A 27,632-nucleotide genomic window follows, 5' to 3' on the forward strand; every position below is an offset into this window, starting at 1 on the left:
TCCTAGAGGAGAACATAGGCAGTAACCTCTTTGATATCAGCCACAGCAACTTCTTTCAAGATATGTCTCCAAAGGCAAAGGAAACAAAAGCAAAAATGAACTTTTGGGACTTCATCAAGATCAAAAGCTTCATCAAGATCAAAAGCAAAGCAAACAGTCAACAAAACAAAGAGGCAACCCACAGAATGGGAAAAGATATTTGCAAATGACAGTACAGACAAAAGGTTGATATCCAGGATCTATAAAGAACTCCTCAAACTCAACACACACAAAACAGACAATCATATAAAAAATGGGCAGAAGATATGAACAGACACTTCCCCAAATAAGACATACAAATGGCTATCAGACACATGAAAAAATATTCATCATCACTAGCCATCAGGGAGATTCAAATTAAAACCACATTGAGATACCACCTTTCACCAGTTAGAATGGCCAAAATTAGCAAGACAGGAAACAACATGTGTTGGAGAGGATGTGGAGAAAGGGGAACCCTCTTACACTGTTGGTGGGAATGCAAGTTGGTGCAGCCACTTTGGAGAACAGTGTGGAGATTCCTCGAGAAATTAAAAATAGAGCTTCCCTATGACCCTGCAATTGCACTACTGGGTATTTACCCCAAAGATACAGATGTAGTGAAAAGAAGGGCCATCTGTACCCCAATGTTTATAGCGGCAATGGCCACGGTCGCCAAACTGTGGAAAGAATCAAGATGCCCTTCAACAGATGATGGATAAGGAAGATGTGGTCCATATACACTATGGAGTATTATGCCTCCATCGGAAAGGATGAATACCCAATTTTTCTAGCAACGTGGACGGGACTGGAAGAGATTATGCTGAGTGAAATAAGTCAAGCAGAGAGAGTCAATTATCATATGGTTTCTAAAACTTTTGAAGATATTTTAGAGGACGAAAAACCTAAATCCATGGGAAGTTTAATAAATCTCTGAGGGTAAGTAATAGTTTCAACTAAAAGAAAAAAATCAAATTGTGTTAGAGATGCTTATTAAAAAATGACAAAATTAGAATAAATTGCATTAAAAATATTAAATATCTGAAATTCTAGAATACCAAGATTCATAAACAGAAATCCTGAGGGTGGTATTGTGTTTTTCTCCTCATAGGAAACGCCTGTTTTGTCAAGCAGTTAAGGTTCTCTGTGGGGAAAATGATATGCTAGTCAGTCCACTGCCAGACTCTCAGCCTAAATTCCACTGGCTTCCCTCCCTTTGCTGCAAAACAGACAAAGACCCTTACTCTTACTCCACTCAACTCTTTAATGTCTTTACCTCCTCTCAACTCAATGCCAGAATTTTTAATGCATAGGTTCATAAAAATGGGGGTAAAGAAAAAGAATTTCTATCAATAAAATAGATTCACAGTATAAAATTAACTCTGCCAAAAAAAAAAAAAAAGCAGGCAAAGAAATAAAAATAAAGACTTTAGAAATCTGGAGCTCATTTACTAATTTTTTAATTCAATTCACTATGATCAGGGTCCATTGCCAAATTGTGGTCTCCTATCCTCTTTTCATGTCTATAAAACTATCTTATGAAATATAATGTGATTAAGCAAATAATCACTAAAGGGAAATTATAATCTTTTTATTAAAAAAAAAGAACATGAGGAATGACATCACCAAGATGGCAGCATAGCTTATTCCTGACTTCAGTCCCCTCTCAAGAACAACAAACAACTATTCAAGAACAAGACACCACTGAGAGACTCCTAGAACATGGGGCTGAGGCTGAAGTAACCCCTGCACCTCGGAGCCTCGGAGACAAACTACGTAGGAAGAGAAGTGGCTACATACACATTGACCTCACTACTGCCCCCCACCCACCCCAGGCCAGCATAGCACCCACTGAGGTCTCCAGTGAACTTTCATTTCTTCCCCATGGGAAGAAAAGAGAGTCTAAGGGAAACAACCAGCACCCCCAAATCAGCACTGTGGGTACTTTGTGGGAGCCCCTACTCTGATCTCATACCTGCACAGGGATTGCAGGAAAACTATGAGGTTCAACCATTGGGAATCAGACTGGGACAGAGAAGTGGGGGGAAGCTTGCAACAACCAGCACACAACCTTGGCAGACCAAGTTCACACCTACTGTGCCCAAGTAATAATATCAACCCGGTTGCTTTGCTCATTATCAGAACCAAGATGGGTATATACTCTGACCAAGGAACTTGGCAGAATACAGATCTTATTTATTCAGATCCTCAAATGAATACTGTTGACCAAAGAGCCAAGTTTGCCTAAGCCCAGGGAGGGAGCTGAATCATAGCCCCTTCTGTGGAGAGTGTCTTCCAGCCCCATCTGACAAAAAGGACTGGAGAAAACTCCTAAAAGCTATGTGACCCAACACAGTCAAGCTGAGATGTAGGAAGAGCTGAAGTTTGCAAAGACAGTGGCCCTGTTTGGCCAGGGAACTTGAGACTGTGGGTCAGCCTGAGTTGAGACAACAAAGAACTTTACCAGCTTTAGCTGATGCTCCCACTGTACCCAGAGAGGGAATCTAATTCATAACCCTGCTCAGTGTTGAATGCAGCCATCAGCCTATCCAACCAGAGAAGCTGACCAAGCAAAAAGAAAGCTGCGATGCCCATCCTGTAACCTCTCTTAGGCAACCAAGCCAGCAGTCCTATCCAACTGCTCTTGCCACCAGAACACCTCCCATCCCTGACCTTAAAGCTTAAACAGTTGCCTCACCCAAGAGAAGACCACAACAGCTGGTCCCAATTGCCCAGATATTCCCAGCACATGCCCAGAAACTGAAACTGACTGAACGGTGAAGAAGTGTCTCTGCCAAACCAAACCTGTAGAGTCTGGAAATGGAGCCCAGTTACTTAAAAATACAGGTACCAACATGAGGAATCAAAGATCACAAAAACTCAGGTAAATGGGACACAACCAAAGTAAACTAATAAATTTCCAAAACCTAAACCTTAACAAATGGAGATCCAGGAACTCTGAGAAAGAATTCAAAATAATCCCCTTAAGGAAATTACTGAACTACAAAACACACACACACACACACACACACACACACACACACACACAGAAAACTAAATGAAATTAGGAAAACAATGCATAATAAAATGAGAACTTTGAAAGGGCAACCATCAAAAAAAAATCCAAACATAGTCCTTAGAGTTAAAAAATAAAATAACTAAACGGAAGAATTCAACAGAAAATGTCAAAAGTAGACTCAACCATGCAGAAGAGACAATTAGTAATCTGAAAGAGAATACAATGAAAATTATCAAAAAAAGAATACTAATTATCATCATTAAAAAGTGTAAATCTCACTGGTAATGGTAAACATAGAGTCATAGATATGCAATATTTATGCAATATGGTAATAGTGTTGGTGAATTCACTTAAAATTCTACCTTAAGTTTAAAAAATGTAGTAAAAGTGACTGTAGCTATTATAATCTGTTATTACTTACACAATGTAAAAATATGCACATTGTATCAGCAATAACCAAAAAGGAGGAAAAGAGGTAAAAGTGTAAGGTTTATAAATTTTATTGAAATTATCAGTTTAAAATGAGGTGTTTTAAGTTTAAGATATTTTATGTAAGCCTCATTGTAACTACTAATAGAAAATCCTATAGTAATTACATAAAACCTGATAGGAAATCAAAGCACACTGATACCAAAAGACATACACACACACACACACACACACACACACAGGACTATTACTCACCATAAAAAAAGAATGAAATCTTGTCATTTGCAAAAACATGGATGGATCTTAGAGACTATAATGCTAAATTAAGCTAGTCAGTCAGAGAAAGACAAATCCCATATGATTTCACTCATATGTAGAATTTAAGAAACGAAACAACAAAAAAAGAGACAAACCTAAAACAGACTTTTAAATATAGAAAAACTGGTGGTTGCCAGAGAGGAGGTAGGTGGGAGGATGGGAAGAAATGGGTGAAGCACTTTCATCATGATAAGCACTAAGCAATGTATAGAATTGTTGAATCACTATATTGTATACCTGAAACTAATATAACACTGGGTGTTAATTATAATGGAATTTTTTAAAATAAATTATTTTTTCAAGTTACAACTTCCCTCCCCACATGGGCATCTCCCCTTTATCATTATGTGATTAATTTTTCTCCATACTATAAACATTTTACTTATTTCTTTTGTTATTGTCTACATTCCACTGCTTTAACATAAATTCCGCTATGGCAAAGAGTTTTTGTCATTTTGTTCAATGTTCATTCCTGGCATATAAAAGGTGCTAAATAAATTTGTTGCATTAAAAAAAAAAAAAGAAAAGAAAATGCCCTAAAGAAGAAAAGTCCAGGACCAGATAGCTTCACCGGTGAATTTTACCAAACATTTAAAAAAGAATTAACACCAATACTTCTCAAACTCTCGCATAAAATCAATGAGGAGAGAACACTCCCAAATCCATTTTAGGAGGCCAGCATTATCTTGATAACAAAATCAGAAAAAAATGCTGTAAGAAAAGAAAACTACAGGCCAATATCCTGATAAATATAGAGGCAAAAATTCTCAACAAAATACTAGCAAAAAATTCAGCAGCCATTGAAAGGATCATTCACCACAATCAACTGGGAATTATCCTGGTACAAAAGGATGGGTCAGAATATGGAAATGGATCAATGCGATACCTCACATTAATATAATGAAAAATCCTATGATCATCTCAAAAGAGAAAAAGCATTTGACAAAATCCAACTGTCATTCATGAATAAAACAATTAACAAATAAGGTATGGAAGTAACATGTCTCAATATAATAGAGGCCATTTATGACAAGTCCACAGCTAACATCACACTCAATAGTGAAAGGCTGAAAGCTTTTCCTCCAAGATCAGAAACAAGATAAGGTGCCCATTCTTACCCCTCCTATTCAATATAATACTGAAAGTCCTAGCTAGAGCAATCAGTAAAGAAAAAGAACTAAAAGCCATCAGAATTCAAAAAGAAGATGCATGGTCTCTATTTGCAGATAACATGTCTTTAAATAGAGAAAAATCCTAAAAACTCAACCAAAAGCCTGCTAGGCTAACCAACAAATTCAGTAAAGTTGCAGGATACAAAATCAACATTCAAAAGTCAAAAGGGGGGGCACCTGGGTGGCTCAGTGGGTTAAAGCCTCTGCCTTTGGCTCAGGTCATGATCCCAGAGTCCTGGGATCAAGCCCCACATCGGGCTCTCTGCTCTTCGGGGAGCCTGCCTGCCTCTCTGACTCCTTGTGATCTCTGTCTGTCAAATAAAATCTTTAAAAAAAAAAAAAAAAAGTCAATAGGGTTTCTACACAATAACAACAAATTTTCTGAAAAATAAAGAAACTTATCCCACTTTACAATTACATCAAAACAATAAAATACTTAGGAATAAGTTTAACTGAGAAGGTGAAAGATCTCTACCCTGAAATCTATAAGGCACTGTTGAAAGCCATCCAGGAAGCCACAAATAAATGAAGCTGTACATTGAAAACATTGATACTATTAAAATGTCAATACTACCCAAAGCATCTATAGAGTCAATGAAATCCCTATCAAGATTCTACAGGTTTTGTTTGTTGATTTGGTTTGGGTTTTTTTTTGTTTGTTTTTTATCAGAAGTAGGAAAAACACTCCAAAACTTCATGTGGAACAAAACAAACAAACAACAACAACAAAAAACCCAAATAGGCAAAGAAATCCTGAGAAAAAAGAACAAAGCAGGAAGCATCACACTTCCTGGTTTCAAGCCAAACTATAAAGCTCCAGTCACCAAAACAGTATGGTACTGGCACAAAAACAAAGAGACCCATGGAAAGAACAGAAAACCCAGAAATAGACCCAAACATATATGGTCAACTAATATTTGAGAGGGAAGATAAGAATACTCTGAAGAAAATGCAATCTCTTCAATAAATGATTCTGGGATAATTGGATATTCACATGTGAAAGAATGAAAGTTGACCCATATTTTACACCACTCACAAAAATTAATCAAAAATGGATTAAGACATAATTGTGAGACAGGAAACTCCAAAAATAAAACATAGGACTAAATTTCCCTAACATGGGTCTTGGGGATCATTTTTTAAATATTAACACCTAACACACAAGCAACAAAAACAAAAATAAGTAATAAATAATGCCATAGGACTACAGTAAACTAAAAACCTTCTGCACTCTAAAGAAATCATCCATAAGGTTAAAAGACTACCTGCAAAATGGGAAAAAATATTCATAAAAGAGATGTGTATCTCCTGCAAATTATAAAGAACTCATAAAGCTCAAGAGCAAAAAAACAAATAACTCAATTAAAACACATGAATAGACATTTCTCCAAAGAAGATATATAAAAGGCCAACAAATACATGAAAAGACATTCAACATCATTGGTCATTAGGGAAATGCAAATTAAAGGCACAATATCACTTCACAACTGTTAGAATGGCTACTACCAAAAAATGAAAACAAATATTGGCAAGGATGTGGAGAAAAGGGAATCCCTGTGCACTGTGGTAGGAACAAAAATTGGTGCAACCAATATGGAAAACAGCATGGAGGATCCTCAAAAAACTAAAACTAAGACTACCACATGATCCCACAATTCCACCTCTGGGAATACACTTGAAGGAAACAAAAACGCTAACGCAATAAGGTATCTGCATCCCCATGTTCATCACAGCATTATTTATAATAGCCAAGACACAGAAACAACCTAAGTGTCTATCAGTGAGTTAATGGATAAAAAAGTAGTGGTATCCATACACATACACACACATGTATATATGTATAAACAATGGAATATTATTCTTCCATAACAAAAAAGAAAACCTACCATTTGCAACAACATGGATGGGTCTTGAAGACATGATGCTAAGTGAAATAAGTCAGAGAGAGATAAATACTAAATGATCTCACTTATACGTAGACTCTAATACAAACAAACTCACAGAAAAAGACATTAGACTTGTGGTTACCAGAGGTAGAGGCTAAAGGGGGATGGGAGAAGAACTGGAAGAAGGTGATCAAAATACACAAACTTTCCAATTATAAGATAAGTAAGTACTAGGGATGTAAGCACAACGGGATGACCACAGCTAACGTTGCTGTAGGATATATACGGAAGTTATTATGAAAGCAAATCCTCAGCTTTCTTATCACAAAGAGAATACTGTTTTCCTTTTTTTCCCCTTTCTTTCTATTGCATCTGTATGAGAAGATGGATGTTAGCTGAACCCACAGTGGCAATCATTTCACGATATATGAAAATCAAACCCTCAAGTGATATGCCCTAAACTTCTACCATGATGCATGTCAATTATTTCTCAATACAACTGAAGGGGGAGTAAAGAACATCAGACCTGTAGATAGCATTTACCATTCCAATGATAAATGACCCTTGGAAAATGACCATTTGACATCCTAGGGGCCTAAGGGCATAATGTCTCCTCCAAAAGTGAAGTCTTTATTTCTGGCTTGTCTCAATTTAATGATGACTCTGAGAGGATGAAAGGGCTGTGTGATGTGTGCTGAGAATGTGGAGTAGGGAGGCTGATAGCCTAGATTCAATATGGGGTTCCACCATTTATGGACCTGACATTAGGCAAAGATGCACATTATAAAATGTATTAGTCTTGGGGCACCTGGGTGGCTCACTGGGTTAAAGCCTCTGCCTTCGGCTCAGGTCATGATCTCAGGGTCCTGGGATAGAGCCCAGCATCCGGCCCTCTGCTGGGCAGGGAGCTTGCCTCCCCCTCTCTCTCTGCCTGCCTCTCTGCCTACTTGTGATCTCTGTCTGTGAAATAAATAAACAAAATCTTTAAAAAAAAAAAACATTAAAAATGAATAAATAAAATCTTTAAAATAAATAAATACATAGGGGCGCCTGGGTGGCTCAGTGGGTTAAGCCTCTGCCTTCGGCTCAGGTCATGATTCCAGGGACCTGGGATTGAACCCCGCATCGGGCTCTCTGCTCAGCAGGGAGCCTGCTTCCTCCTCTCTGCCTGCTTCTCTGTGATCTCCCTCTGTCAAATAAATGAATAAAATCTTTAAAAAAATACATAAATACATAAATTTTTTAGTCTCAGCTCCAAGTCCACACCTTCCCTCCCATGCTGGACTCTGTAAACATTTCTGAGTAGCTCATACAATGTTTGGCTTTGTTAGTAGACAGCATACGATGGATACCACAAAGCACAGTAGAATAGGAAGCTTCTGGAAGCTTCTCTTTGTGGCTCCAAAATACTTGGGTTTGTTCGTTTGCTTGTTCGTTTTTGCTTTTGCCCTGTGACTGCCAACAATTTAAAACAACCCAGTTACAGTGCCCCTTCAGTGAGTTTTGCAGATATCCTGGTGGATAATATCTCCCTTGGCCCATGAGCTATTAACCAAATCTAGCTCACCCCAGCAAATTTTTCTACCTTCCTGTGGGTCCCAGGAACACCCTCTCCAATAAAGTTTTTTTTTTTTCCCCACTAAAGTTTAAATCTTACTTTTGGGATATGGAGAGTGGGGTGCACTCATTCAAACCGATTCCTTCCTTGGGATTCCTTTCTTTACTGTTCTTTTATTTCTTTTGTAGGTAACCACTTTTTCAAATTACGTAATTCTTTTTATTACATTTTTCTTCTTCAAATTACTAGTGTGGTTTCCGTCGCCTAAATGGACACTAACTGTTAAGAAAGTCCATAAAACTAAGCCAACAATACTGACCCCTTAGACTGGTTTTGATTTTTACAGAGTTCATATAAAGTTCTTAAAACCATGTACATTCGGTAACAGTCTTAATGTATGCAGAGACAGGCTTACAACTATTAATCCCTGGCAGAACTTTCAGTAGATCATTCTTCTAACAAGAAAAAACCAGAACATTTTTAAAGAAATTCCTGCTGAGGGGCACCTGGGTGGCTCAGTCATTAAGCGTCTGCCTTTGGCTCAGGTCATGATCCCAGGGTTCTGGGATCGAGCCCCGCATCAGGCTCCCGGCTTGGTGGGAAGCCTGCTTCTCCCTCTCTCACTCCCCCTGCTTGTGTTCCCTCTCTCGCTGTGTCTCTCTGTCAAATAAATAAATACAATATATATATATATAAAAAAAAAAAGAAATTCCTGCTGAGAAATTATCTACCTTCTAAAGAACATTCTCCAATCCTGTAACAGCACTTTGTTTACACCTCTATTAGCATTATAATTAAAGAGCAACAGTATTATACACAAAGTATTTCTTACCCAATTCACTAAGCTTCTTGAGGGAAATCATCACATTTTATTCTTCACTGAATCTCTTGGTATAGGATAGATGCTCGATATAGGTTTGTGAGGACCCAGAGCATGGCTACGTTGCCAACCTATGACAACCCAACAATGCCCCTGATTTTTCTCACCATCCTGACCTACGTTTTGCATGGATTGCTGAGTCTTTCCAATGCTATGCTCCACCAAGCTTCATAAAAATGTCCATGCCCCTATACTGTCTTGAGTAAAAATACTTGAGTTTCATTTCAGGTATGGGTGATAAGTAAAATGTGAGATTCTTATAAGCTTCCCTCTTGCCTGACTTCAGTGTCTTCTACAGGTGTTATCTAAATAATTTTGCAAAAGATTGCTCACCAACACCATCCCCTTCTTTTCCTTCTTTAATATTTTCCCAGGTATGGTAGGATAACTTTAGAGCCATGTAAGGGTAATGCAGAACGGATGTATACACTGCCTTCAGAAAGGAAAAACTTAAAGGAAACCCTAAAAAATTTAAAAACATATCGAACTAGCCAAGATCTATAGTTTTATGACCAACTGATTTATTGGTACACTATAGTTTGAAGGAGCATTCTTAAGTATTGTATAGTCTTCTGCCATTAGTTGTACTTGGGTGGCAATTGTTTAGAATAAGAGTAAGCATTCTTATATATCCACAAAGAATAAAGGAATACTTATAATATAATCTTGTTGTCTTTTGAGTTCTATATTGCATTTATTTTAAATTCTATACTCCAACACAGCAAAACGGAAGGAAAGAGGTATCTTCATTTTTCTGCTACTGTTTTAAAGCTAATCTGGTTTGCTTTCAACTGCAAGTCATTTTAGTTTTATAGCGGACTCCATTCTGGTGCTCTTCATTAAATATTCACTTGAGTAGTGTGTACTTTATTTTCAGAGTAGATATGTACAGTAGTCCCCCCTTGTCTGCGGTTTTGCTCTCCCTGGTTTCAGTTAACCAAGGTCAACTGTCTGAGGGAGCAGATGATCCTTACTCTGATGAATGGTCAAAAGGTCAATACTAGGCTGCTTTTTAGTTTTGTTGATTGTTTCCTTGGCTGTACAGAAGCTTTTTATTTTCATGTTGTCCCATTACTTTATTTTTGTTTTTATTTCCCTTGCTTCAGAAGAGATATCTAGAAAAATGTTGTTTTGGCTGATGCCAGAGACATCAGAGAATTTGTGCTCTCTTCTAGGACTTTTATGCTTTCAGGTCTCACATTTATTACTTTAATCCATTTTGAGTTTATTTTTGTGTGTGGTATCAGAAAGTGGTCCAGTTTTCCAGTTTCACTCATTTGCATGTAGCTGACCAGTTTTCCCAATCCCCTTTGTTGAAGAGACTATCTTTTTTCCCATTGGGTATTCTTGCATCTTTTATTGAAGATTAATTGACAATATAATCATTGCTTTATTTCTGGGTTTTCTATTCTGTTCTATTGATCTATGTGTCTATTTTTGTGTCAGTAGCATCCTGTTTTGATTACTATAGCTTTGAATATAACTTGAAGTCTGGAATTACAGTTTCGGTTTTCTTTTTAAAAATTTCTTTGACTCTTTGGGGTCTTTAGTGGTTCCATATAAATTTTAGAATTTTTTATTCTAGTTCTGTGAAAAATGCTGTTGGTATTTCATAGGGATTGTATTAAATCTACAGATTGCTTTGGATACTACAGACATTTCAACAATATTTGTTCTTCCAACCATGAGCATAGGATGTCCTTCCATTTTTTGTGTTGTCTTTAACTTCTTTCATCAGTGTTTTAGAGTTTTTAGAGTACAGGTCTTTTACCTCTTTGCTTACGTTTATTCCCTGTGCCATCTTATTTTTCATGTAACCTACTGAATGGAGAAAATATTTGCACATGACATATCTTATAAAGCGTCAGTATCCAAAATACATAAAGAACTTACACTCAATACCAAAAAAAAAAAAAAAAAAAAAAAGTAATCCAATTAAAAAATGGATAGAAGACATGAACAGACATTTCTCCAAAGACAACATCCAGCTGGCCAAAAGGTACATGAATAATGCTCAACATCTCTCTCATCATCAAGGAAGGACAAACCAAAACTACAAGGTATCACCTCACATCTGTCAGAATAGCTAAACTCAAAAGCACAGGAAACAAATGTTGATGAGGACATAGAGAAAAAGGAACCCTTGTGCACTGTTGGTAGGAATGCAAACTCCTGTAGCAACTGTGGAAAACAATATGGAGGTTCTTCAAAAATACCCAGTACTGGGTATTTACCCAAAGAACACAAAAACAGTAATATAAAGGAATATATGCACCCATATGTTTATAGCAGCATTATTTACAATAGCCATGCTATGAAAGCAGCCCAAGTATCCATCGATTGAGGAGTAAAGAAGATGTGGTTTAGAGATACTAACAGAATATTATTCAGCCATAAAAAAGTATGAAATCTTGCATTTGCAATAACATGGATAAAGCTACAGAGTATAATGTTATGCAAAACAATCAGAGAAAGACAAATAACATGATTTCACTTATATTTGGAATTTAAGAAACAAAACAAACGAACAAAGGGAAAAATAGAAAGAGACAAAACAAGAAACACACTCAACTACAGAGAATAGACTGATGGTTATGGGGGGGAGTGAAATAGTGATAGTGAAATAGGTGATGGGGATTAAGGAGTGCACTTGTCCTAATGAGCACCGGGTGTTGTAAGTGTTGAATTGCTGTATTGTACACCTGAAACTACTATAACACTGTACGTTAACATACTGGAGTTCTTTTTTTTTAAGTCAACAGTAGCCTAACACTGTTTCACAATAACTAATTGTTTATCTCACTTCATCTAATCAGGCAGGCATTTTATCAACTCACATCATCACAAGAAGAGTAAGTACAATGAGATATTCTGAGAAACAGACTACATTCACATAACTTTTATTACAGTACACTATTATAATTGTTCTATTATTGTTGTTAATTTCTTACCATTCCTAACTTATAAATCAAGCATTATCACAGATATGTATATACAGGAATAAACATAGAGTACACATTGGATTTGGTACTATCTGTGGTTTTGGGCATCCACTGGGGGTCTTGGAATGTATCCCCTGTCGATAAGGTGGCGGGGACCACTGTGGACATAAATTTTAGCCAATGACTAAGTACTAAAGGGACTAAGTAATTAAAGTACTGGCTCACCAAAATTGGCTTCATCTGTTCCATTTGAGCAGCCAGATGGAAAATCACGGAATCTGCTGGATGAAATATAGCCTGCATCTTCACGTGACAGAAATCCACCTTCAAAATTAAGAGATGGAGGAGATAAAACATACTCTTCCCCTTCCATAAACGGAATGTGTAATTATTTTATGAACACTAGTTTTTAAATATGTTAGAGACACAGAAGCTAGATCAAAAAACCAAATCAGAGTAGTTTTCTCTTTTCATCCTGTGTATGGTGCTTCAAATGTAAAAGGAAGGCACTAGGATTGCAATGAAGATCTTACAGCCATTTGCATGCTGATTAAAGCCTTCAAAGGCTTTAATTCAAACACAGGATCTAGGTGAATCTCTGGCCATTCTGCCCCACAAGTATAACATAATTCATTACCGGGGGATTTGGCTTACTTTTTAAAAGCCTATTACAGTCCCATTCTAAACTTCTGCTGGGTGATAATACTAAATTCTACAAAGGAGATCTTATAATGACCTACTGGCCAAATTCGCAAAAACAGTAAGAAAGCTTTTTTTTTCCCCTCTCTTTTTGTGTACAATAATTGACCTTTCAGGAAAACTTCATATAATTTTGGTCTAATTAGAATTATGCTCTACCCAACTATGATGGAGTTCGGATTAAAGCACACATAGATTGAGTTTTGATTTAATTTCTGAAGACAATTCTCTGTAAATGAGATCAAGCACTCTCAGAGACTTCTGCTAAGGTTGATTTTAGAGATAATTTAAAACTTTTAACCACAGTCTTGCCTCCAGTTACATTCTCTTCAATGTCAACTTCCAATTCTGGTGATGCCGTATTTGATTAGGAGAAGGAAAATGTTTAATTAAATACCAGAAATAAGGGAACACTGGTTAACCCTCAAAAACTCATTTAAATTAAAAAAAAAACCTCAATCATTAAATCTGCTGCTTTGCATTCCCCGATGTCTATCAGAACCACATACAGAGCTTAGAACGGTTTATTATATTCAGAACACATATTCTGACTAAAGTAAATACACAGGACAATATAAAGTTAGTATAGAGAATTATACAATCTCACCAATGAAAGAGGTCTTTGCTAAAAGAATACTAATTAGAAGTTCTTCAATGTAGTTCTCAGTCCAGAATTGTTTTTGCTATAGTACCCTCAATGACTGCATTTAGCTTATGTAAGAATTCAACTTTTCCACTTACTGCATATGTTCTTTAATAAAACATAACTTCAGATTATAAAATGTGCCTGATTTCTAAATGCAAGTAACATTCATGTATATAAAGAAAAATAAAATGTGATCATTTTCAGGCAAAATCTTTAACATTGTCTATTTACTAACAGACTCCTGGGTAGGAGTGGTCAAAGGGAAAGAACAATCAGTGTTAAAATGACAGGTAACTGCAGGCACAGTGCACACTGTTGCAATCCATTCTCAGAACCTAAACAATGGTTCGATTTTCCAAAAATGCCTATTTGACTATCGGGGATTCATTTTTGTGACAATCTTTTGGCCTCTTAATTGAAACGCTCTACAAAATATTTAGTCAAAGAACTGGCCAAACTCCATCTGTTACTTGAAAATATATGTTCTAAATTTAAAGAGAATTTTAGGATCAAGATTTAAATGTTTGGCCGGCCTTAAGTCACTTTTCCAAACACAGTAAGTTTTTTGAACTCCTAGGTGATTCTGAACATGAATTTCATTATATATTCATTAGAAGTGCCAAATAAAATTAAAATAGAATTAAATTTTTATAGAAGTGTTTTTAAAACATGCAAAATAATGAGAATTCTTTCATGTTTCTTATAACTAAGAAACTGTGGCAATTTTAGCCACAAGCATTGAATATTATTGGAAAAGTCTATAAGGCCTAAGCTGTGATATATCTCATTTTATATATATATACATATATATGTATTTTTAAGTATGTTTTAGTTTTCAAGGATATGTGATAGAATCCACATCCTGGTATTAGCTATTCATGGACTATATTACTGAAGGACTCTAATATATTTTAAATTTTGGTATCAGGAGGAACTCATTATTTCAATGTTTAAAACGTCAGTGGCCACAAGAAGAAACTTACCTTTCTTTAGTATGCTGGTACCTGGAAGTGACTTATTGGAAATTTCACATTCTTGGGATATACTGATGTCATCTAGAGCAACAGTAGCATTTGATGATAAAACAGTAGCTTCCAAAATCAACTATAATTACAGAAAAACAAATTATTAAAAATACACCATAGATGTCTTACAATCCCATACTTTGTGTGGAGAAGCTCATTTGCATCTGTCCCACCTTCCAATCTAATTTTAGAAGACTGTTTTGACCAGCATGTTCAAATTATAAATTTATAAAGTCACAGCGTCTTTGACAGCATCTTATGTAACCTTAATGTCTTAGGTAACCTCGTTTCAATTAAAAGTTGAAACATTCATCACTCCTGAAGAGTTGCCTTCCCATTGGAGCCATTAAGAGTCATATGCATTTAAAATGAGCTCTTTGGGGTAATCAACTGTGTGGTTTACAACTCAATTTAATTGAGATATGAATTCATTCATAATGGGTCTGCTGGAGGCAATGATTCATTTTCATATCAGAATATTTAAATACTAATATATATTATGTATATATACAGAAACCTACTTGGTGAGGGAAAGCACAGAATCAATAATCACATACAGTGTTTAATAATATTCATAAGTTAAAGCACTCAGAGGCATCTACTTCAGTGTAATTTATTCTAATACTCTGAATAATGACTGATACAATTTGTTTTCTTTCTTGTTAATCACATTATTACACTGTTAATCTACCATCTTAAAAGAGAGAAAGAAAGAGAAATTTTGCCTGAAGTCAAAGACATGTAGCAGGACCACCTGTCCAGGACACTGTAGGTGGTGCATCTCGGTCTTAAAAGAGAGGACCTCAGATCCCAAAGATCTTTTGATTTACTTGGTATGACGCATTAACAGCTAAACTACATCACAAGTGCTATACAAAGAGATATGTTTAAGATACTATGAGAATCGAAGAAAAACACTTCATTATTTCTGCCAAGAATGTGAGACAAAAGTTGAAAAAAAAAGTTGGTAAAAATATGAATTACCTAACAACCAATAACTAATTACCTAATAATATTTCTCAGCTGTAACTGCCACTTCAGATTTTGTTAGAGAAGCTGGTAACATTACAAGCAAAAGCAAGGAGACATGGAGGTGCATGGTACTTTTAGAACACTCTGGGTGAAACGCTTGCTTTAGCAGCACATGGACGAGAACACTAGCGGTGCTGTAGGATGTTGGGTTTTGAGACATGCTATCCCCAAAATATGGTGCACCTTGGCATAATCAGTATTTCAAGCTGGAGGAATTTAGGAAAGGGCATGTGCAGGATGGACTATCTGATCTTCCCTCGTGTGAGGGAAGGGGCATCCTTATTTCAGAGGACAAAAGGACACACAAGCAGAGGAATCTGAATCTTCACCTGCCTAAGTTTCTCCCAGTTGATCACACTTCGCTCATACTCTTTACCCCATCATATCTTCCCATGACTGTTCTTCATCGAACATTGCATGAAAAGGCTCAGGATTAACTGTTTCTTTATTAACTGGTATTTATTTCCTTATTAAGGCTCCACTGTCATGTAAGACTTGTATTAAATAATTTTATACACTTTCTCCTTCAATCTGCTTTATTAGTTTAATTTTCAAACCCAGCCAGAAACCATAAGAGAATATATTTTCCTCCCATACACAGGAATATAGGATTTTAAGAGAACGATAAATGAAGTAATAGTAATAGATACAACAACCTGAAAGCAAGAACTGGTGCAGCCCAGTTGGAGGGCAATTCAATGTTATCTAATAAAAAGAAAAATAGCATGGAGGACATTAGGAGAAAGAAGGGGAAAATGAAGGGGGGGAAATCAGAAGGGAGATAAACCATGAGAGAACTATGGACTACGGAAAACAAACTGAGGAGTGAGGGGTGGGCAGTTGGGTTAGCCCGGTGATGGGTAGTAAGGAGGACACGTACTGCATGGAGCACTGGGTGTTATACGCAAACAATGAATCATGGAACACTACAGCAAAAACTAATGATGTACTGTATGGTGACTAACAGTATAATAAAAAAAAAAATAGCACAGATTACAAAAATTAAACCCACTTCTCAGCATTTATGCTAGAGACACATTCTTCAGCATGTATGTGAAAACCTGTCCAGAATGTTTACTTCAATGTTGGTTTTAATAGCAAATAAATGGAAACAATTTAAACATCAATCAAAAAAATAGTTATACAGACGATGAGTAACCATGCCAGTTAAAAATAATACCTCTATTTGCTAATACGGACAGAACCTCAATAGGTGTTTCTGAGTGGAAAATTACAGAAAAAAAGTTTACGATCAGATACTACTTAGGCTAAAAATACAATGGTTTCGATTTCTAGATATAGTGGTACATACATACACATTACATAAGTAGAATAGGGTTCAGAAGTAAAAATGAACTAATGTCTATGCTAACCTCAAGATATAGACTATAATAGGAGGTGAAAGAGGTCAGGAGAGACTATTGACTTATCTGCAATTTTTGATGAGATATATATATAATTTTAATGATTTTTAAAATTTTTATTAGAACTTTTTTTTTGTAGAGTTTTAACCAACTAAGGCACTTGGTCTTCATACATAAGGCAGAAAATAACAATAGCTTTTAGGGAAGGATTTTGACAAAGTATCTACAGACATTGTAATTGAAAAAAAATATTATGCTTATTAGCACCATTAAGTCATAGTAATCTATTCTGGACAGCTTTAAAAGATTTTTCCTTTCATCCATTACTAGAAATCATCCTTGACTGAAGTCAATGAAAATACAAATGCTTAATTCTTCAGACTCATTAGACAAGCCTTTATTAACCACCATATTGGAAGCCCTAAACAACTTCTAAAAAGACTGGGGGGAAAAGAATGCTTGGGTCACTTCTCTGTGCAGCTAAAGAGGTAGGTACATGGGGCGCCTGGGTGGCTCAGTGAGTTAAGCCTCTGCCTTCAGCTCAGGTCATGATCTCAGGGTCCTAGAATCAAGCCCCGCATCAGGCTCTCTGCTGCGTGGGGAGCCTGCTTCTCCCTCTCTTTCTGTCTGCCTCTCTGCCTACTTGTGATCACTCTCTCTGTCAAATAAATAAATAAAATCTTAAAAAAAAAAAAGGTAAAGAAGTACCTGAAGTGGTTGGGACCCTGGCAGAAGTTGAAATGGAATTGTGGAATTAGGTCTGTAAAATATGGTTATATCATTTTGTCTGAAGGGAACCACTAGACTTTCAGATATTCATATTAAAATGTTAATATAAAACTACATCCAAAGCCAAATAAAAAACCACATTGGGTCATGTACACCTTGTTTACTTCCATATTATTAAATTCAGAAGTCTAAAATAAAAAATTATAACTCTACCATGAATTAAAGTCTTCCAAATTTAAAAAGTAAAATGGTCACTTCCTTTAAAAATGTATCTTGTATCTGTAAATAATACCATCAAGTGATTCCAGAATCATCTTGGCTATTTCTGTTTTTTATTGCTTGTTTCAACTAAGTCGATCCTTTGATTTGTGACCAAAGGCAGTTTTCCTTCGGGAAATACAGGACGAATTAATAATCAGTAGGTGAGAAAGAGTTCACGCAGAAGAAATGTTTCAACCACGGGTATTTCAACCACAAATGAAGGAGAAGTGAAAACGTCATTTTTTAAGATTCTCAAGAAAATCTGAGAATTTAAATTCTAAGTTATATGCAGAAGTCTCTCCCTTCTAAAACTACTGCTCAGGATCTTGCTGATATTTGTTTTACTCACTGATATCATGTTACTCCCCGAAAAAGCAAAATCATTTCTGGTTTTTGCTTTCAGGAACCAAACAACTTAAAGAAATGTTGCTTATATTCCAGTGATTACTTTTTATATCTGAAAAACCAAGGTAAGCCTTTCCAGAGAAATACTCAACTAGCACATTTAGATTTTGGCTATTTGATATCTTGTTTTTTAAAAAAAGGAGTAAGAACAGCAACAACAACAACAAAAAAGAAATCTAAGAGGCAATGGGGAAAGTAGATAATATAAGATAAATAGGAATATAGTAATTTTTGAATGATGGTATCAATAATAAGAGCGACCACAAACATTATTTAAAGGTTACTGCTATACGAAGCACGTTCGTTTGTTCTAACCCTGTGAAGATGTGCTATTTTCGTTCTCATGTTAAAGCAAAAGAAACAGAAGCTTCAGAGGTGAAGTAACTGGTTAAAGGTCATCTATCTCATAAACGAGATATGTAACCAGAGCCATTAAGGATTAGGCTATATTGCACTGCTAGAATAAAATAAAAAGCTAACTGGCCTTTAGCAGATGCTACAGACCAGAGCTGTCTGGTAGAACAATATTCAGTGCAGCCCTAAATTAAGAAGGCTGAGGAGGTTGTAACTTCATAGAGACTACACCAGCTTTTACTATTGTATTATAAATCTTGCCCTTCACTGAATCTTCAAATAATGTCAGGAAATTGTTATTGATTTATATCATTGACTGATAAAGAATGAACACAGTATCAATCACTGTGGAAAATTTCACAAAAGGGTCATTTCAAAATGAAGTCTAAAATATGATACAATTACATATTAATAGGAAACCTGAAAAAAGTACATCAGCTGGAAATCAATGGACAGTATTCAGAAAAAGAACAACCTTTAGATAGTAAAACTAAGAACAGCAGTTAGAGGAAAAAGAAATTGCAAAGAAGTACCTTTCTGTAAAAACTCAACATATCCAATGAGCGAGCCAAGTTAAAACAGATTAAAAAGAATACTATCAACTACTTGACTTATATTCTTTCAATAAAAAAACATAAAGGAAAGGGAGACACTATGTAAATGGTGTTAATTTGCTGTTCTTATGGAATAAAGAGGAAGCCTTATCCTTTTCCACCAGGGAGAACAAAAGCCCTACCTACCTAAGGATGTTTATTTCCTAAGAAACTCAAAGCAATTTGTACTCTGTTGGGAGGTCTACAAGAGACATCAAAAGGACGACAGTGCATCAAGAGTTCATGGCTACAAGGGGACACAGAGGTCATACGGATTGATGCCTTTCTCGTTTCCAGTGTGTGGACTGGGAGACGCTGTATACGTACGTTCAGAGTTCAGTCACTTTGAAGGACAGTCCGGGGATGACTCAGGTAACTCTTAAAGGATTCAGTCTACTAAAGTGGCAAAGAAGCCCGTTCCCAAGAATGTAAACTTTAAATATCTGAATATTTTAAAAAACTAAAGTGACTATTTATAGGTAGAGTATCTGTTGCAATTGTGGCTAAAAGAATAAAGGAGAATTGCCCTAGCTAGAATTCTAGCTAGAATCCTCATGCAGAACTCCAGGTTTCTTAATAAGAATTTACAGAAATCAGGCTAAAGCTAACATAAGATCTGCAATTTTTTTTTTTTTTTTTCCAGCAGAGGACAAGAAAAGGAATAGAAATGGGTACAAAGAGAACAAAAGCTGTATCTTCATATGCAAACAGGTATCATGTTATAAGCAAGCAGAATACTCACAGTTCATTCTGAGGTGCAAATACAGGAGAGTTGCCTCTGTATTTTCTACTTGTTTGAAATATTTAATATATATGTAGTAATAATGTATTAAATACTACCATGCATACATGTGACTGTGTGTATTTATGTAGCGTGTACACGTGTGTGTCTGCATAAATTCAGGACTGATTCACTCCAGAATGTGGACACAGGACCTCATCCCTTCCCAAAGCCTTTGGGGCCGTATGGGTTTTGAAATTTGACTAGTTCAGAGTTGAGAATGTCCACCTAACACTTAGCGTGTGTATTCCAGAAGCGGCACTCTCTAATCCAGCATCTCACTGAACGAGCGGCCTGAACACCTCACACAGGTTCAGGTGAGGTTAAGTTTTGCCTCCAAATTGTTTTTCAAAAACTTACTATTCCCCAAATTTTAACTTTCCAAATTGTTGGTTAGAGATTGTGGACCTACAGTGGGCTTCTTGATGATGAAATCTGAGGGAATTCTTACTCTTTTCTACTTGCAGTTTCTAAAACAAATATACTGTAGCCAAGTAACGGAATTAAGGAGGACAGAGGCAGAGACTAAAATGTCCTCTGGGGCAAAAGAAGATCTAGCAAGAACGCGGAACCATTCAGAAAAACATCACAAATCCACTGCCGCCCAATTACAAAATCCTATCAAACCACTAGTCACCCTACAAATCAGTTCATATGCCCCAGATAATAAAGATCAGGCTCACTTTTCACAGAAAAACAAAGGAAAACACAAAACAGAACCCCGAGGACGAAATGCTAAAGGGAAAAGAAAAGGGTACTGCGCTCAATCCCTTCAGTAATGGTGATCCGTTAATGAGGGCCTGCAGGCCCAGGAAGGAACAGCATGTGTTTCAACCCAAAATGTTTCTTAAATAACTGGTTCTAACAGAAGACAATCTGGTTTAGTTTTGTTTTTCATTAAGACTTTTAGAGCGGGGCGCCTGGGTGGCTCTCTGCCTTCGGCTCAGATCATGACCTCAGGGTCCTGGAATCGAGCTCCGCATCAGGCTCTCTGCTCAGCAGAGAGCCTGCTTCCCTCTCTCTCTCTCTCCCTGCCTCTCTGCCTACTTGTGATCTCTGTCAAATAAATTAAAAAAAAAAAAATCTAAAAAAAAAAAAAGACTTTTAGAGCAATTTTGGGTTCACTGCAAAACTGAGGAGAAGGTGTAGTTTTCTCCTGTACCTTCTGCCCCATCATATGCTACAGCTTCCTCGTTATCAACATCTCCCAAGGTGCCTGGGTGGCTCCCCTGGTTGAGCATCTGACTCTTGATTTCGGCTCAGGTCATGATCTCAGGGTCATGAGATCAAGACCCACATCAGGCTGTGCACTAGGCTTAAGCCTGCTCAGGATTCTCTCTACCTCTCCCTCCACCCACCAGCCTCTGAGAAAAACAAAAAACAAACAATCTCCCAGCACAGTGGGACATGTATTATAGATGATGAACCTCATAATCACCCAAAGTCCACTGTCTGTATTATGGTCCCTTCTTGATGTTGAACATTCTGTGCACTTAGACCAATGTATAACATTTATCCATCATCATATTATCATACAGAGTATTTTAACTGCCTTAAAAATCCTCTCTGCTCTATCTGTTCATCCCTCCTCTCTCCCAACACCCCCAGGCGTTGGCAACCACTGATCTTTTTTTGTCTCCCTAGTTTTGCCTTTTCCGGAATGCCATATAGTTGGACTGAGGGAGAGAGTAGCCTTTTCAGGTTGGCTGCTCTCACTTAGTAATATGGACCTGAGGATCCCCCATGTCTTTTCACGACTTGATAGCTCATTTATTTTTAGCATGGAATGATATTCCACTGTCTTGATGGAACACAGTGTATTTATCCATTCACCTACTGAAGAACATCTTGGAATGTTTCTAAGTTTGGGTAATCATAAGGAAATCATGAATCATTATTCACATGCAGGTTTTTGTGTGGAGAAGGACATTCTGTTTAATTCCCAGTAATGGGAATTAACAATGGACTGAGAAAGATCTTCATGGTAAGTTTCATTCTAACTAAAAGCAAACCTAATGAAAATCATGTTGTATAGAATATAAATAAATGAAACAAGAGAACAGACTGTTCTGATTGTTTTTGTCCTATCACATGTAATGGAGATTGGCACTTATGTAATCCCATAACTGGCCTTTACTGCTTTCCTATTAAGAGTTACTAGATTCACAGTACTTTTGTCCATTAGATATGGGAGCACACTCATAAATGTGATCCTTGAAAATCAGGGAGTTTAGAGACCTGAGTGACATAGCTTCTAATCACTAAGCCTAGAATTCTGGTCAAGAGGAGACTCCTTTTCAAAATAAAGAATACTAATATTTACTGAATGTCTACTATTCCCAGATAATGTCCAACTGATAATCACAGCAATAATAAGAGTTAACTTTGTGTGTTCACTCTATGCCAGAATATCTTTATATATGTGCTTTACATATATAAATCTTCCAACCTTCACAACAGTTCTAGAAAGAAAAGAATACTGACAGGAGTCCATATTTATTCCCTACTCCTCCTACTTCCAATGGGCAGGAACTTACCCCTGCAGAAACACTGCTATAATTGACCTCACTCTCTCCCATGGACGGAAGGATATAACTGATTAGTGATGTTAGAAGAATAAGCTGTATGTGCTAAACTCATGCTGTTGGTCTCTCCTTCAACTCCCACTCTTGGACACTTACACTCTGACAACAGCTCTGGCTAATAGTCATAGGTTTCCCCCAACATGTGAGTCCTGAATTTCTCTGGCACAGTTCACTGCTTTCTGGATAAATCTCTTTATTCTACATATGGCTGCAGATTGTAAAAGCATCTCCACTAAAATATTTTGTTGTTTTTGACTTCTATATTTATCTTAACTTGTTCAGAGATGAGGACCAATGAGGAACATTACCATGAGGGCTCCTAACCGGCAACAATGACCCTCACCTCCTATGTAACAGAAGAAGTAATAAGTGCTTAGGGATTAAGCAACTTCCCAATGATGACACACACCTGGCTTGAACCCCAGACTCCAGAGCCCATGTTTGTGGCCACCATTTTAGCTTTATCTTTAATACTCCACACTCCCCTGAAGCCTTGCTTTTAGTATCTCTGTGGTTTTCACAGATAGGGAAATGTGAAGCTCAAAAATATAATTCGGAGTCACTTAGTAACCCATGAGCTGAGCAGAGATCAGAACTCAGACCACCTAACTCTAAAGGTGGTGTTTTCTGCTATATTCTATCATCCAATCTAGTTTCTAAAATCTCTCTTTTCAAATGTCATCCAGAGGGAAGCCATATCCCGGAGGGTGGACGTTTGGGCACCAATTTGATTATCTACAGTTGCCTTCTTTTATTATGAGCCAAGAAAATGACAGAAAAGATGGACACAAAATCTCAGTATTAACGGGCAGCAGAAAATAAGGCATCAGAATTAAAAGGCAAGCAGAGTGCAAGCCATCTCATATAATCTGCCATCCTCACTTAAAAAATAAATATTTTCTTATTAAATTACTTTTCTCTCTGCAATCCTATTCAGTTGTTTTCTCTTCCTCCTATTCAATTCTTATCTCCAATTTTGCTAAGTGTCCACGCAATTACTTCTATATAATTGAATTCAGAACTCTAAAGTGAAAAATTACAATTTCTGAGCACTCAATGTAACATCTGTACTCATCCCTGACTGTGAATGTGCTGGTTTTTTTTCAATATCTGATAAATCTATGGGACATATGTGCTATATATGTGTTACATTGTTCTCTAAGAAAAATAGTATTAAGTTAGCATCTTCTGCTGAGTTGTATTCATTTCTTATGTGCTTGCTTACCTGAAAAGGTAGAGTAGATTCTCCAGCCTTCACAAGGAGATTGATTTTTGCTTGTGTCCACTGAGATTTGGAGATTCCAATGAGATCACCTTGCTTTTGCAAATCCCCATCCAGGGAGGTTCTTGTAAAAACCGAGAGATGTGAATGCCGGGACAAATGATACCAAAATCGCACCTGTTGGAAATGTTTTTGAATGACATGAATATTCCACTTGCCGGTCTCCAACAGCTTTTCTATAATTAAAAGTACCACAAATCATTCTGCTGTTAAATATAATCTCGGGTGCCTGGGTGGCTCAGTTGGTTGAGTGACTGCCTTCGGCTCAGGTCATGATCCTGGACTTCCAGGATTGAGTCCCGCATCAGGCTCCCAGCTCCTTGGGGAGTCTGCTTCTCCCTCTGATCTTCTCCTCTCTCATGCTCTCTCTCACTCATTCTCTCTCAAATAAATACATAAAATCTTAAATAAATAAATATATATTTAAGATTAAATAATAAATTTTTAAAAAATTAAAGATTATATATATATATACATATATATATATGTATATATATAAAATCTCAAGTCTCTTTTCCTCCAAATATGCAAGTCAGAATATGCTAAGTATGTCTTTTGCCTGTTTTTGCATTCTCCCCTTAAAGAAAAGGCTCAAGGCGGCTCTCCTGACTGGTATTTTTAACACATGCCATCAAGAAGTCTAAAGAAAGGGACGCCTGGGTGGCTCAGTTGGTTGGGCAGCTGCCTTCGGCTCGGGTCATGATCCCAGCGTCCTGGGATCGAGTCCCGCATCGGGCTCCTTGCTCATCAGGGAGCCTGCTTCTCCCTCTGCCTCTGCCTGCCATTCTGTCTGCCTGTGCTTGCTCTCTCTCCCTCTCTCTCTGACAAATAAATAAATAAAATCTTTAAAAAAAAAAAAAAAAGAAGTCTAAAGAAATAGAACGTCAGCACTGAGGACATGTATTTGTCCACACCATCACGGGTGGTACTAGTCTGCTTCCACATTAGTTTCTATGGTCCTTCCTTCTATGGTTATAAATTTCTTGCTTATAAATCTAGGGAGTTACATATTCTTAGTGTACAAAAATCAGGTTTCACTTATACATTCTCTTTGACGTCTCAAAATCCAAACCAAAAAATAATAATACTTTCCTGAAAAAAATATTTTCTCAGGTAAAAGAAAACTGTACTGAATACTTTTCATTAATTCCTTCTCTTGGGGACACTATCAAAGAACTTGGGAGCTCATATAAAACTGTTGGTTCATAATTTAAGTAAGAAAACAACCTTGGGGGGGCGTGATCATTTCACCTCCTAGTCATTATCAGGGATGACAATCTAAGTGTTTGAGCACTTAACTAAATGTAGTTTAAAAAAAAAAAAGTAAAGAATTATTTTAAGTGCTGACAGCAATAGCTAAAGCATGAAATTCAGGAGTCTCATTTATTCAAGCAATATTTACTGAGCATTTACTAAGTATCAGATACTGTGTGAGGCAGGGATTCATTCCCTCAATGGCTGGATGACTCACTCTATAAAATATGTCCACAAAATCTCCTTAAAAACAAGTTCAGACACATAGTAATTCTTTTTCTTCTCATGATGTCTTTGAAAAGTGCAGCATTAGGACTCTCTAAGAAAACACAACATTCAGAGATGAGGCCTCTCAGAAGTAAAATCTTTTTCTTGGGATTCAAAGTGACTCCTTTTCACTTGCACTGTATTTTAGATTTTGGGGGTTTTTTCTTTCACTGCTATGGTTTTGTTACATGGACAGATATTAGTGCATCTACAGTCTCCCCATTTATTTTATGCTTGGTACCAATTTCGGTGGAAATTGAAGTCAAAAAAACTTTTTTTTTAAAGAACTGCACAGCATAGGAAACGAAACAGTCAACAAAACAAAGAGGCAATCCACGGAATGGGAGAAGACATTTGCGAGTGACACTACAGACAAAGGGCTGATATCCAATATCTATAAAGAACTTCTCAAACTCAATACTCAGAAAACAGATAATCATGTCAAAAAATGGATGGAAGACGTGAACAGACACTTCTCCAATGAAGACATACAAATGGCTAGCAGACACATGAAAAAATGTTCATCATCATTAGCCATCAGGGAGATTCAAGTCAAAACCACATTGAGATACCATCTCACACCAGTTAGAATGGCAAAGATTAACAAGGCAGGAAACAGCAAATGTTGGGACAGGATGTGGAGAAAGGGGAACCCTCTTACATTTTGGTGGGAATGTAAGTTGGTGCAGCCACTTTGGAAAACAGTATGGAGGTTCCGCGAAGAATTAAAAATGGAGCTACCCTATGACCCGGCAACTACACTACTTGGTATTTACCCCAAAGACACAGATGCAGTGAAAAGAAGGCCATATGTACCCCAAAGTTCATAGCAGCAATGTTCAAAAGAGCCAAACTGTGGAAAGAATCGAGATGCCCTTCAACAGACGAATGGATAAAGAAAATGTGGTCCATATATACAATGGGATATTACTTGGTCATCAGAAAGGATGAACACCCAACTTTTGCATCAACATGGATGGGATAGGCGGAGATTATGCTGAGTGAAATAAGTCAAGCAGAGAGAGTCAATTATCATATGGTTTCACTTACTTGTGGAACATAAGGAATAACAAGGAAGACATTAGGAGAAGGAAAGGAAAAGGGAATTGGGGGAAATTGGAAGGGGAGACGAACCATGAGAGTTTGTGGACTCTGAGAAACAAACTGAGGGTGAGCCTTGTGGTGGGTATTAAGGAGGGCAGGTATTGCATGGAGCACTGGGTATTGTGCATAAACAATGAATCTTGAAACACCGCATCAAAAACTAAGGACATATTTTATGGTAACTAATGTAACACAATCAATCAATAACATAATTAATTAATTAATAGATTTTAGAGAGAGTGTGAGCAGGAGGTGGGGCAGAGAGAAAGGGAGAGGATCTCAAGTAGACTCCCCACTGAGCATGGAGCCCAACAAAGGGTTTGATTTCATGACCCTGAGATCATGACCTGAGCCAGAATCAAGAGTCAGACACTTAACAGGCTGAGCCACCCAGGCACCCGTGAAGTCAAATAATTTTTTAGATGCACTTTTAAAATGTTGTCTAGCTTAAAAGAGCAAATATCCTCTGTTCCAATGTGGCACACGTTCTTTTAGTCTATCTATTTAACTGGCACCACTTCATCAAAAAAATTCTGTCCGCTTCATTTTAGACTTTACTAACACGCTCCCCTAAACTCTGATAAGCAAGACAGGTAATTGAGGAATGAAAAGTCTAATGGAAGTGTCTGATTAGATCCTATGGGAAGGGATTATTTAGGTTCCTCAACCAGAATTAAATGTTAGATCCCTGCTAGAGTTTCAGCACGTTCCAAGCTTGTAAATATGCAAACCAGATTTTAACCTTAGTAGTACAAGAGATACACAAGCCCCATCAGACTATCAAGCTGTCAAACTGTCATTCAGTACATCACCAGTGTTAATGTATTTTAATAGTGTATTAAGAGTAAATACCAATGGGATCCATATTAAATAGGCTCAGAGCTTAAGATTTATATTTAATTTACCGCATTAGCAGAGTTGGCATCATAGACCATTAAGAACTCTTCAGCTTAGCTGTTTTCAAATTTAATATTGGTAAGGGTGAACTCACTGAACAAAGTCACTAACACAGCTGTGGTTTCACAGAGA

The 27,632-nt window shown here is 36.9% G+C and overlaps 1 protein-coding gene across 3 annotated transcripts in view; it reads right to left on the reverse strand.

Moving 5' to 3' along the window:
- The window catches only part of MALRD1 (MAM and LDL receptor class A domain containing 1), a 763,597-nt gene that overhangs the window by 630,478 nt on the left and 105,487 nt on the right, over nucleotides 1-27,632 (reverse strand). For all 3 annotated transcript variants that reach the window (XM_047742658.1, XM_047742656.1, XM_047742657.1), the window contains 3 exons: nucleotides 23,922-24,095; nucleotides 14,551-14,671; nucleotides 12,448-12,546 (listed from right to left, as the gene is read on the reverse strand). In XM_047742658.1, the coding sequence (XP_047598614.1) occupies nucleotides 12,448-12,546; nucleotides 14,551-14,671; nucleotides 23,922-24,095 (394 nt within the window). The remainder of the gene's footprint in view (nucleotides 1-12,447; nucleotides 12,547-14,550; nucleotides 14,672-23,921; nucleotides 24,096-27,632) is intronic.

The sequence above is a fragment of the Lutra lutra genome, chromosome 8 (genome assembly GCF_902655055.1).
Source record: "Lutra lutra chromosome 8, mLutLut1.2, whole genome shotgun sequence".
Taxonomy (NCBI): Eukaryota; Metazoa; Chordata; class Mammalia; order Carnivora; family Mustelidae; genus Lutra; species Lutra lutra.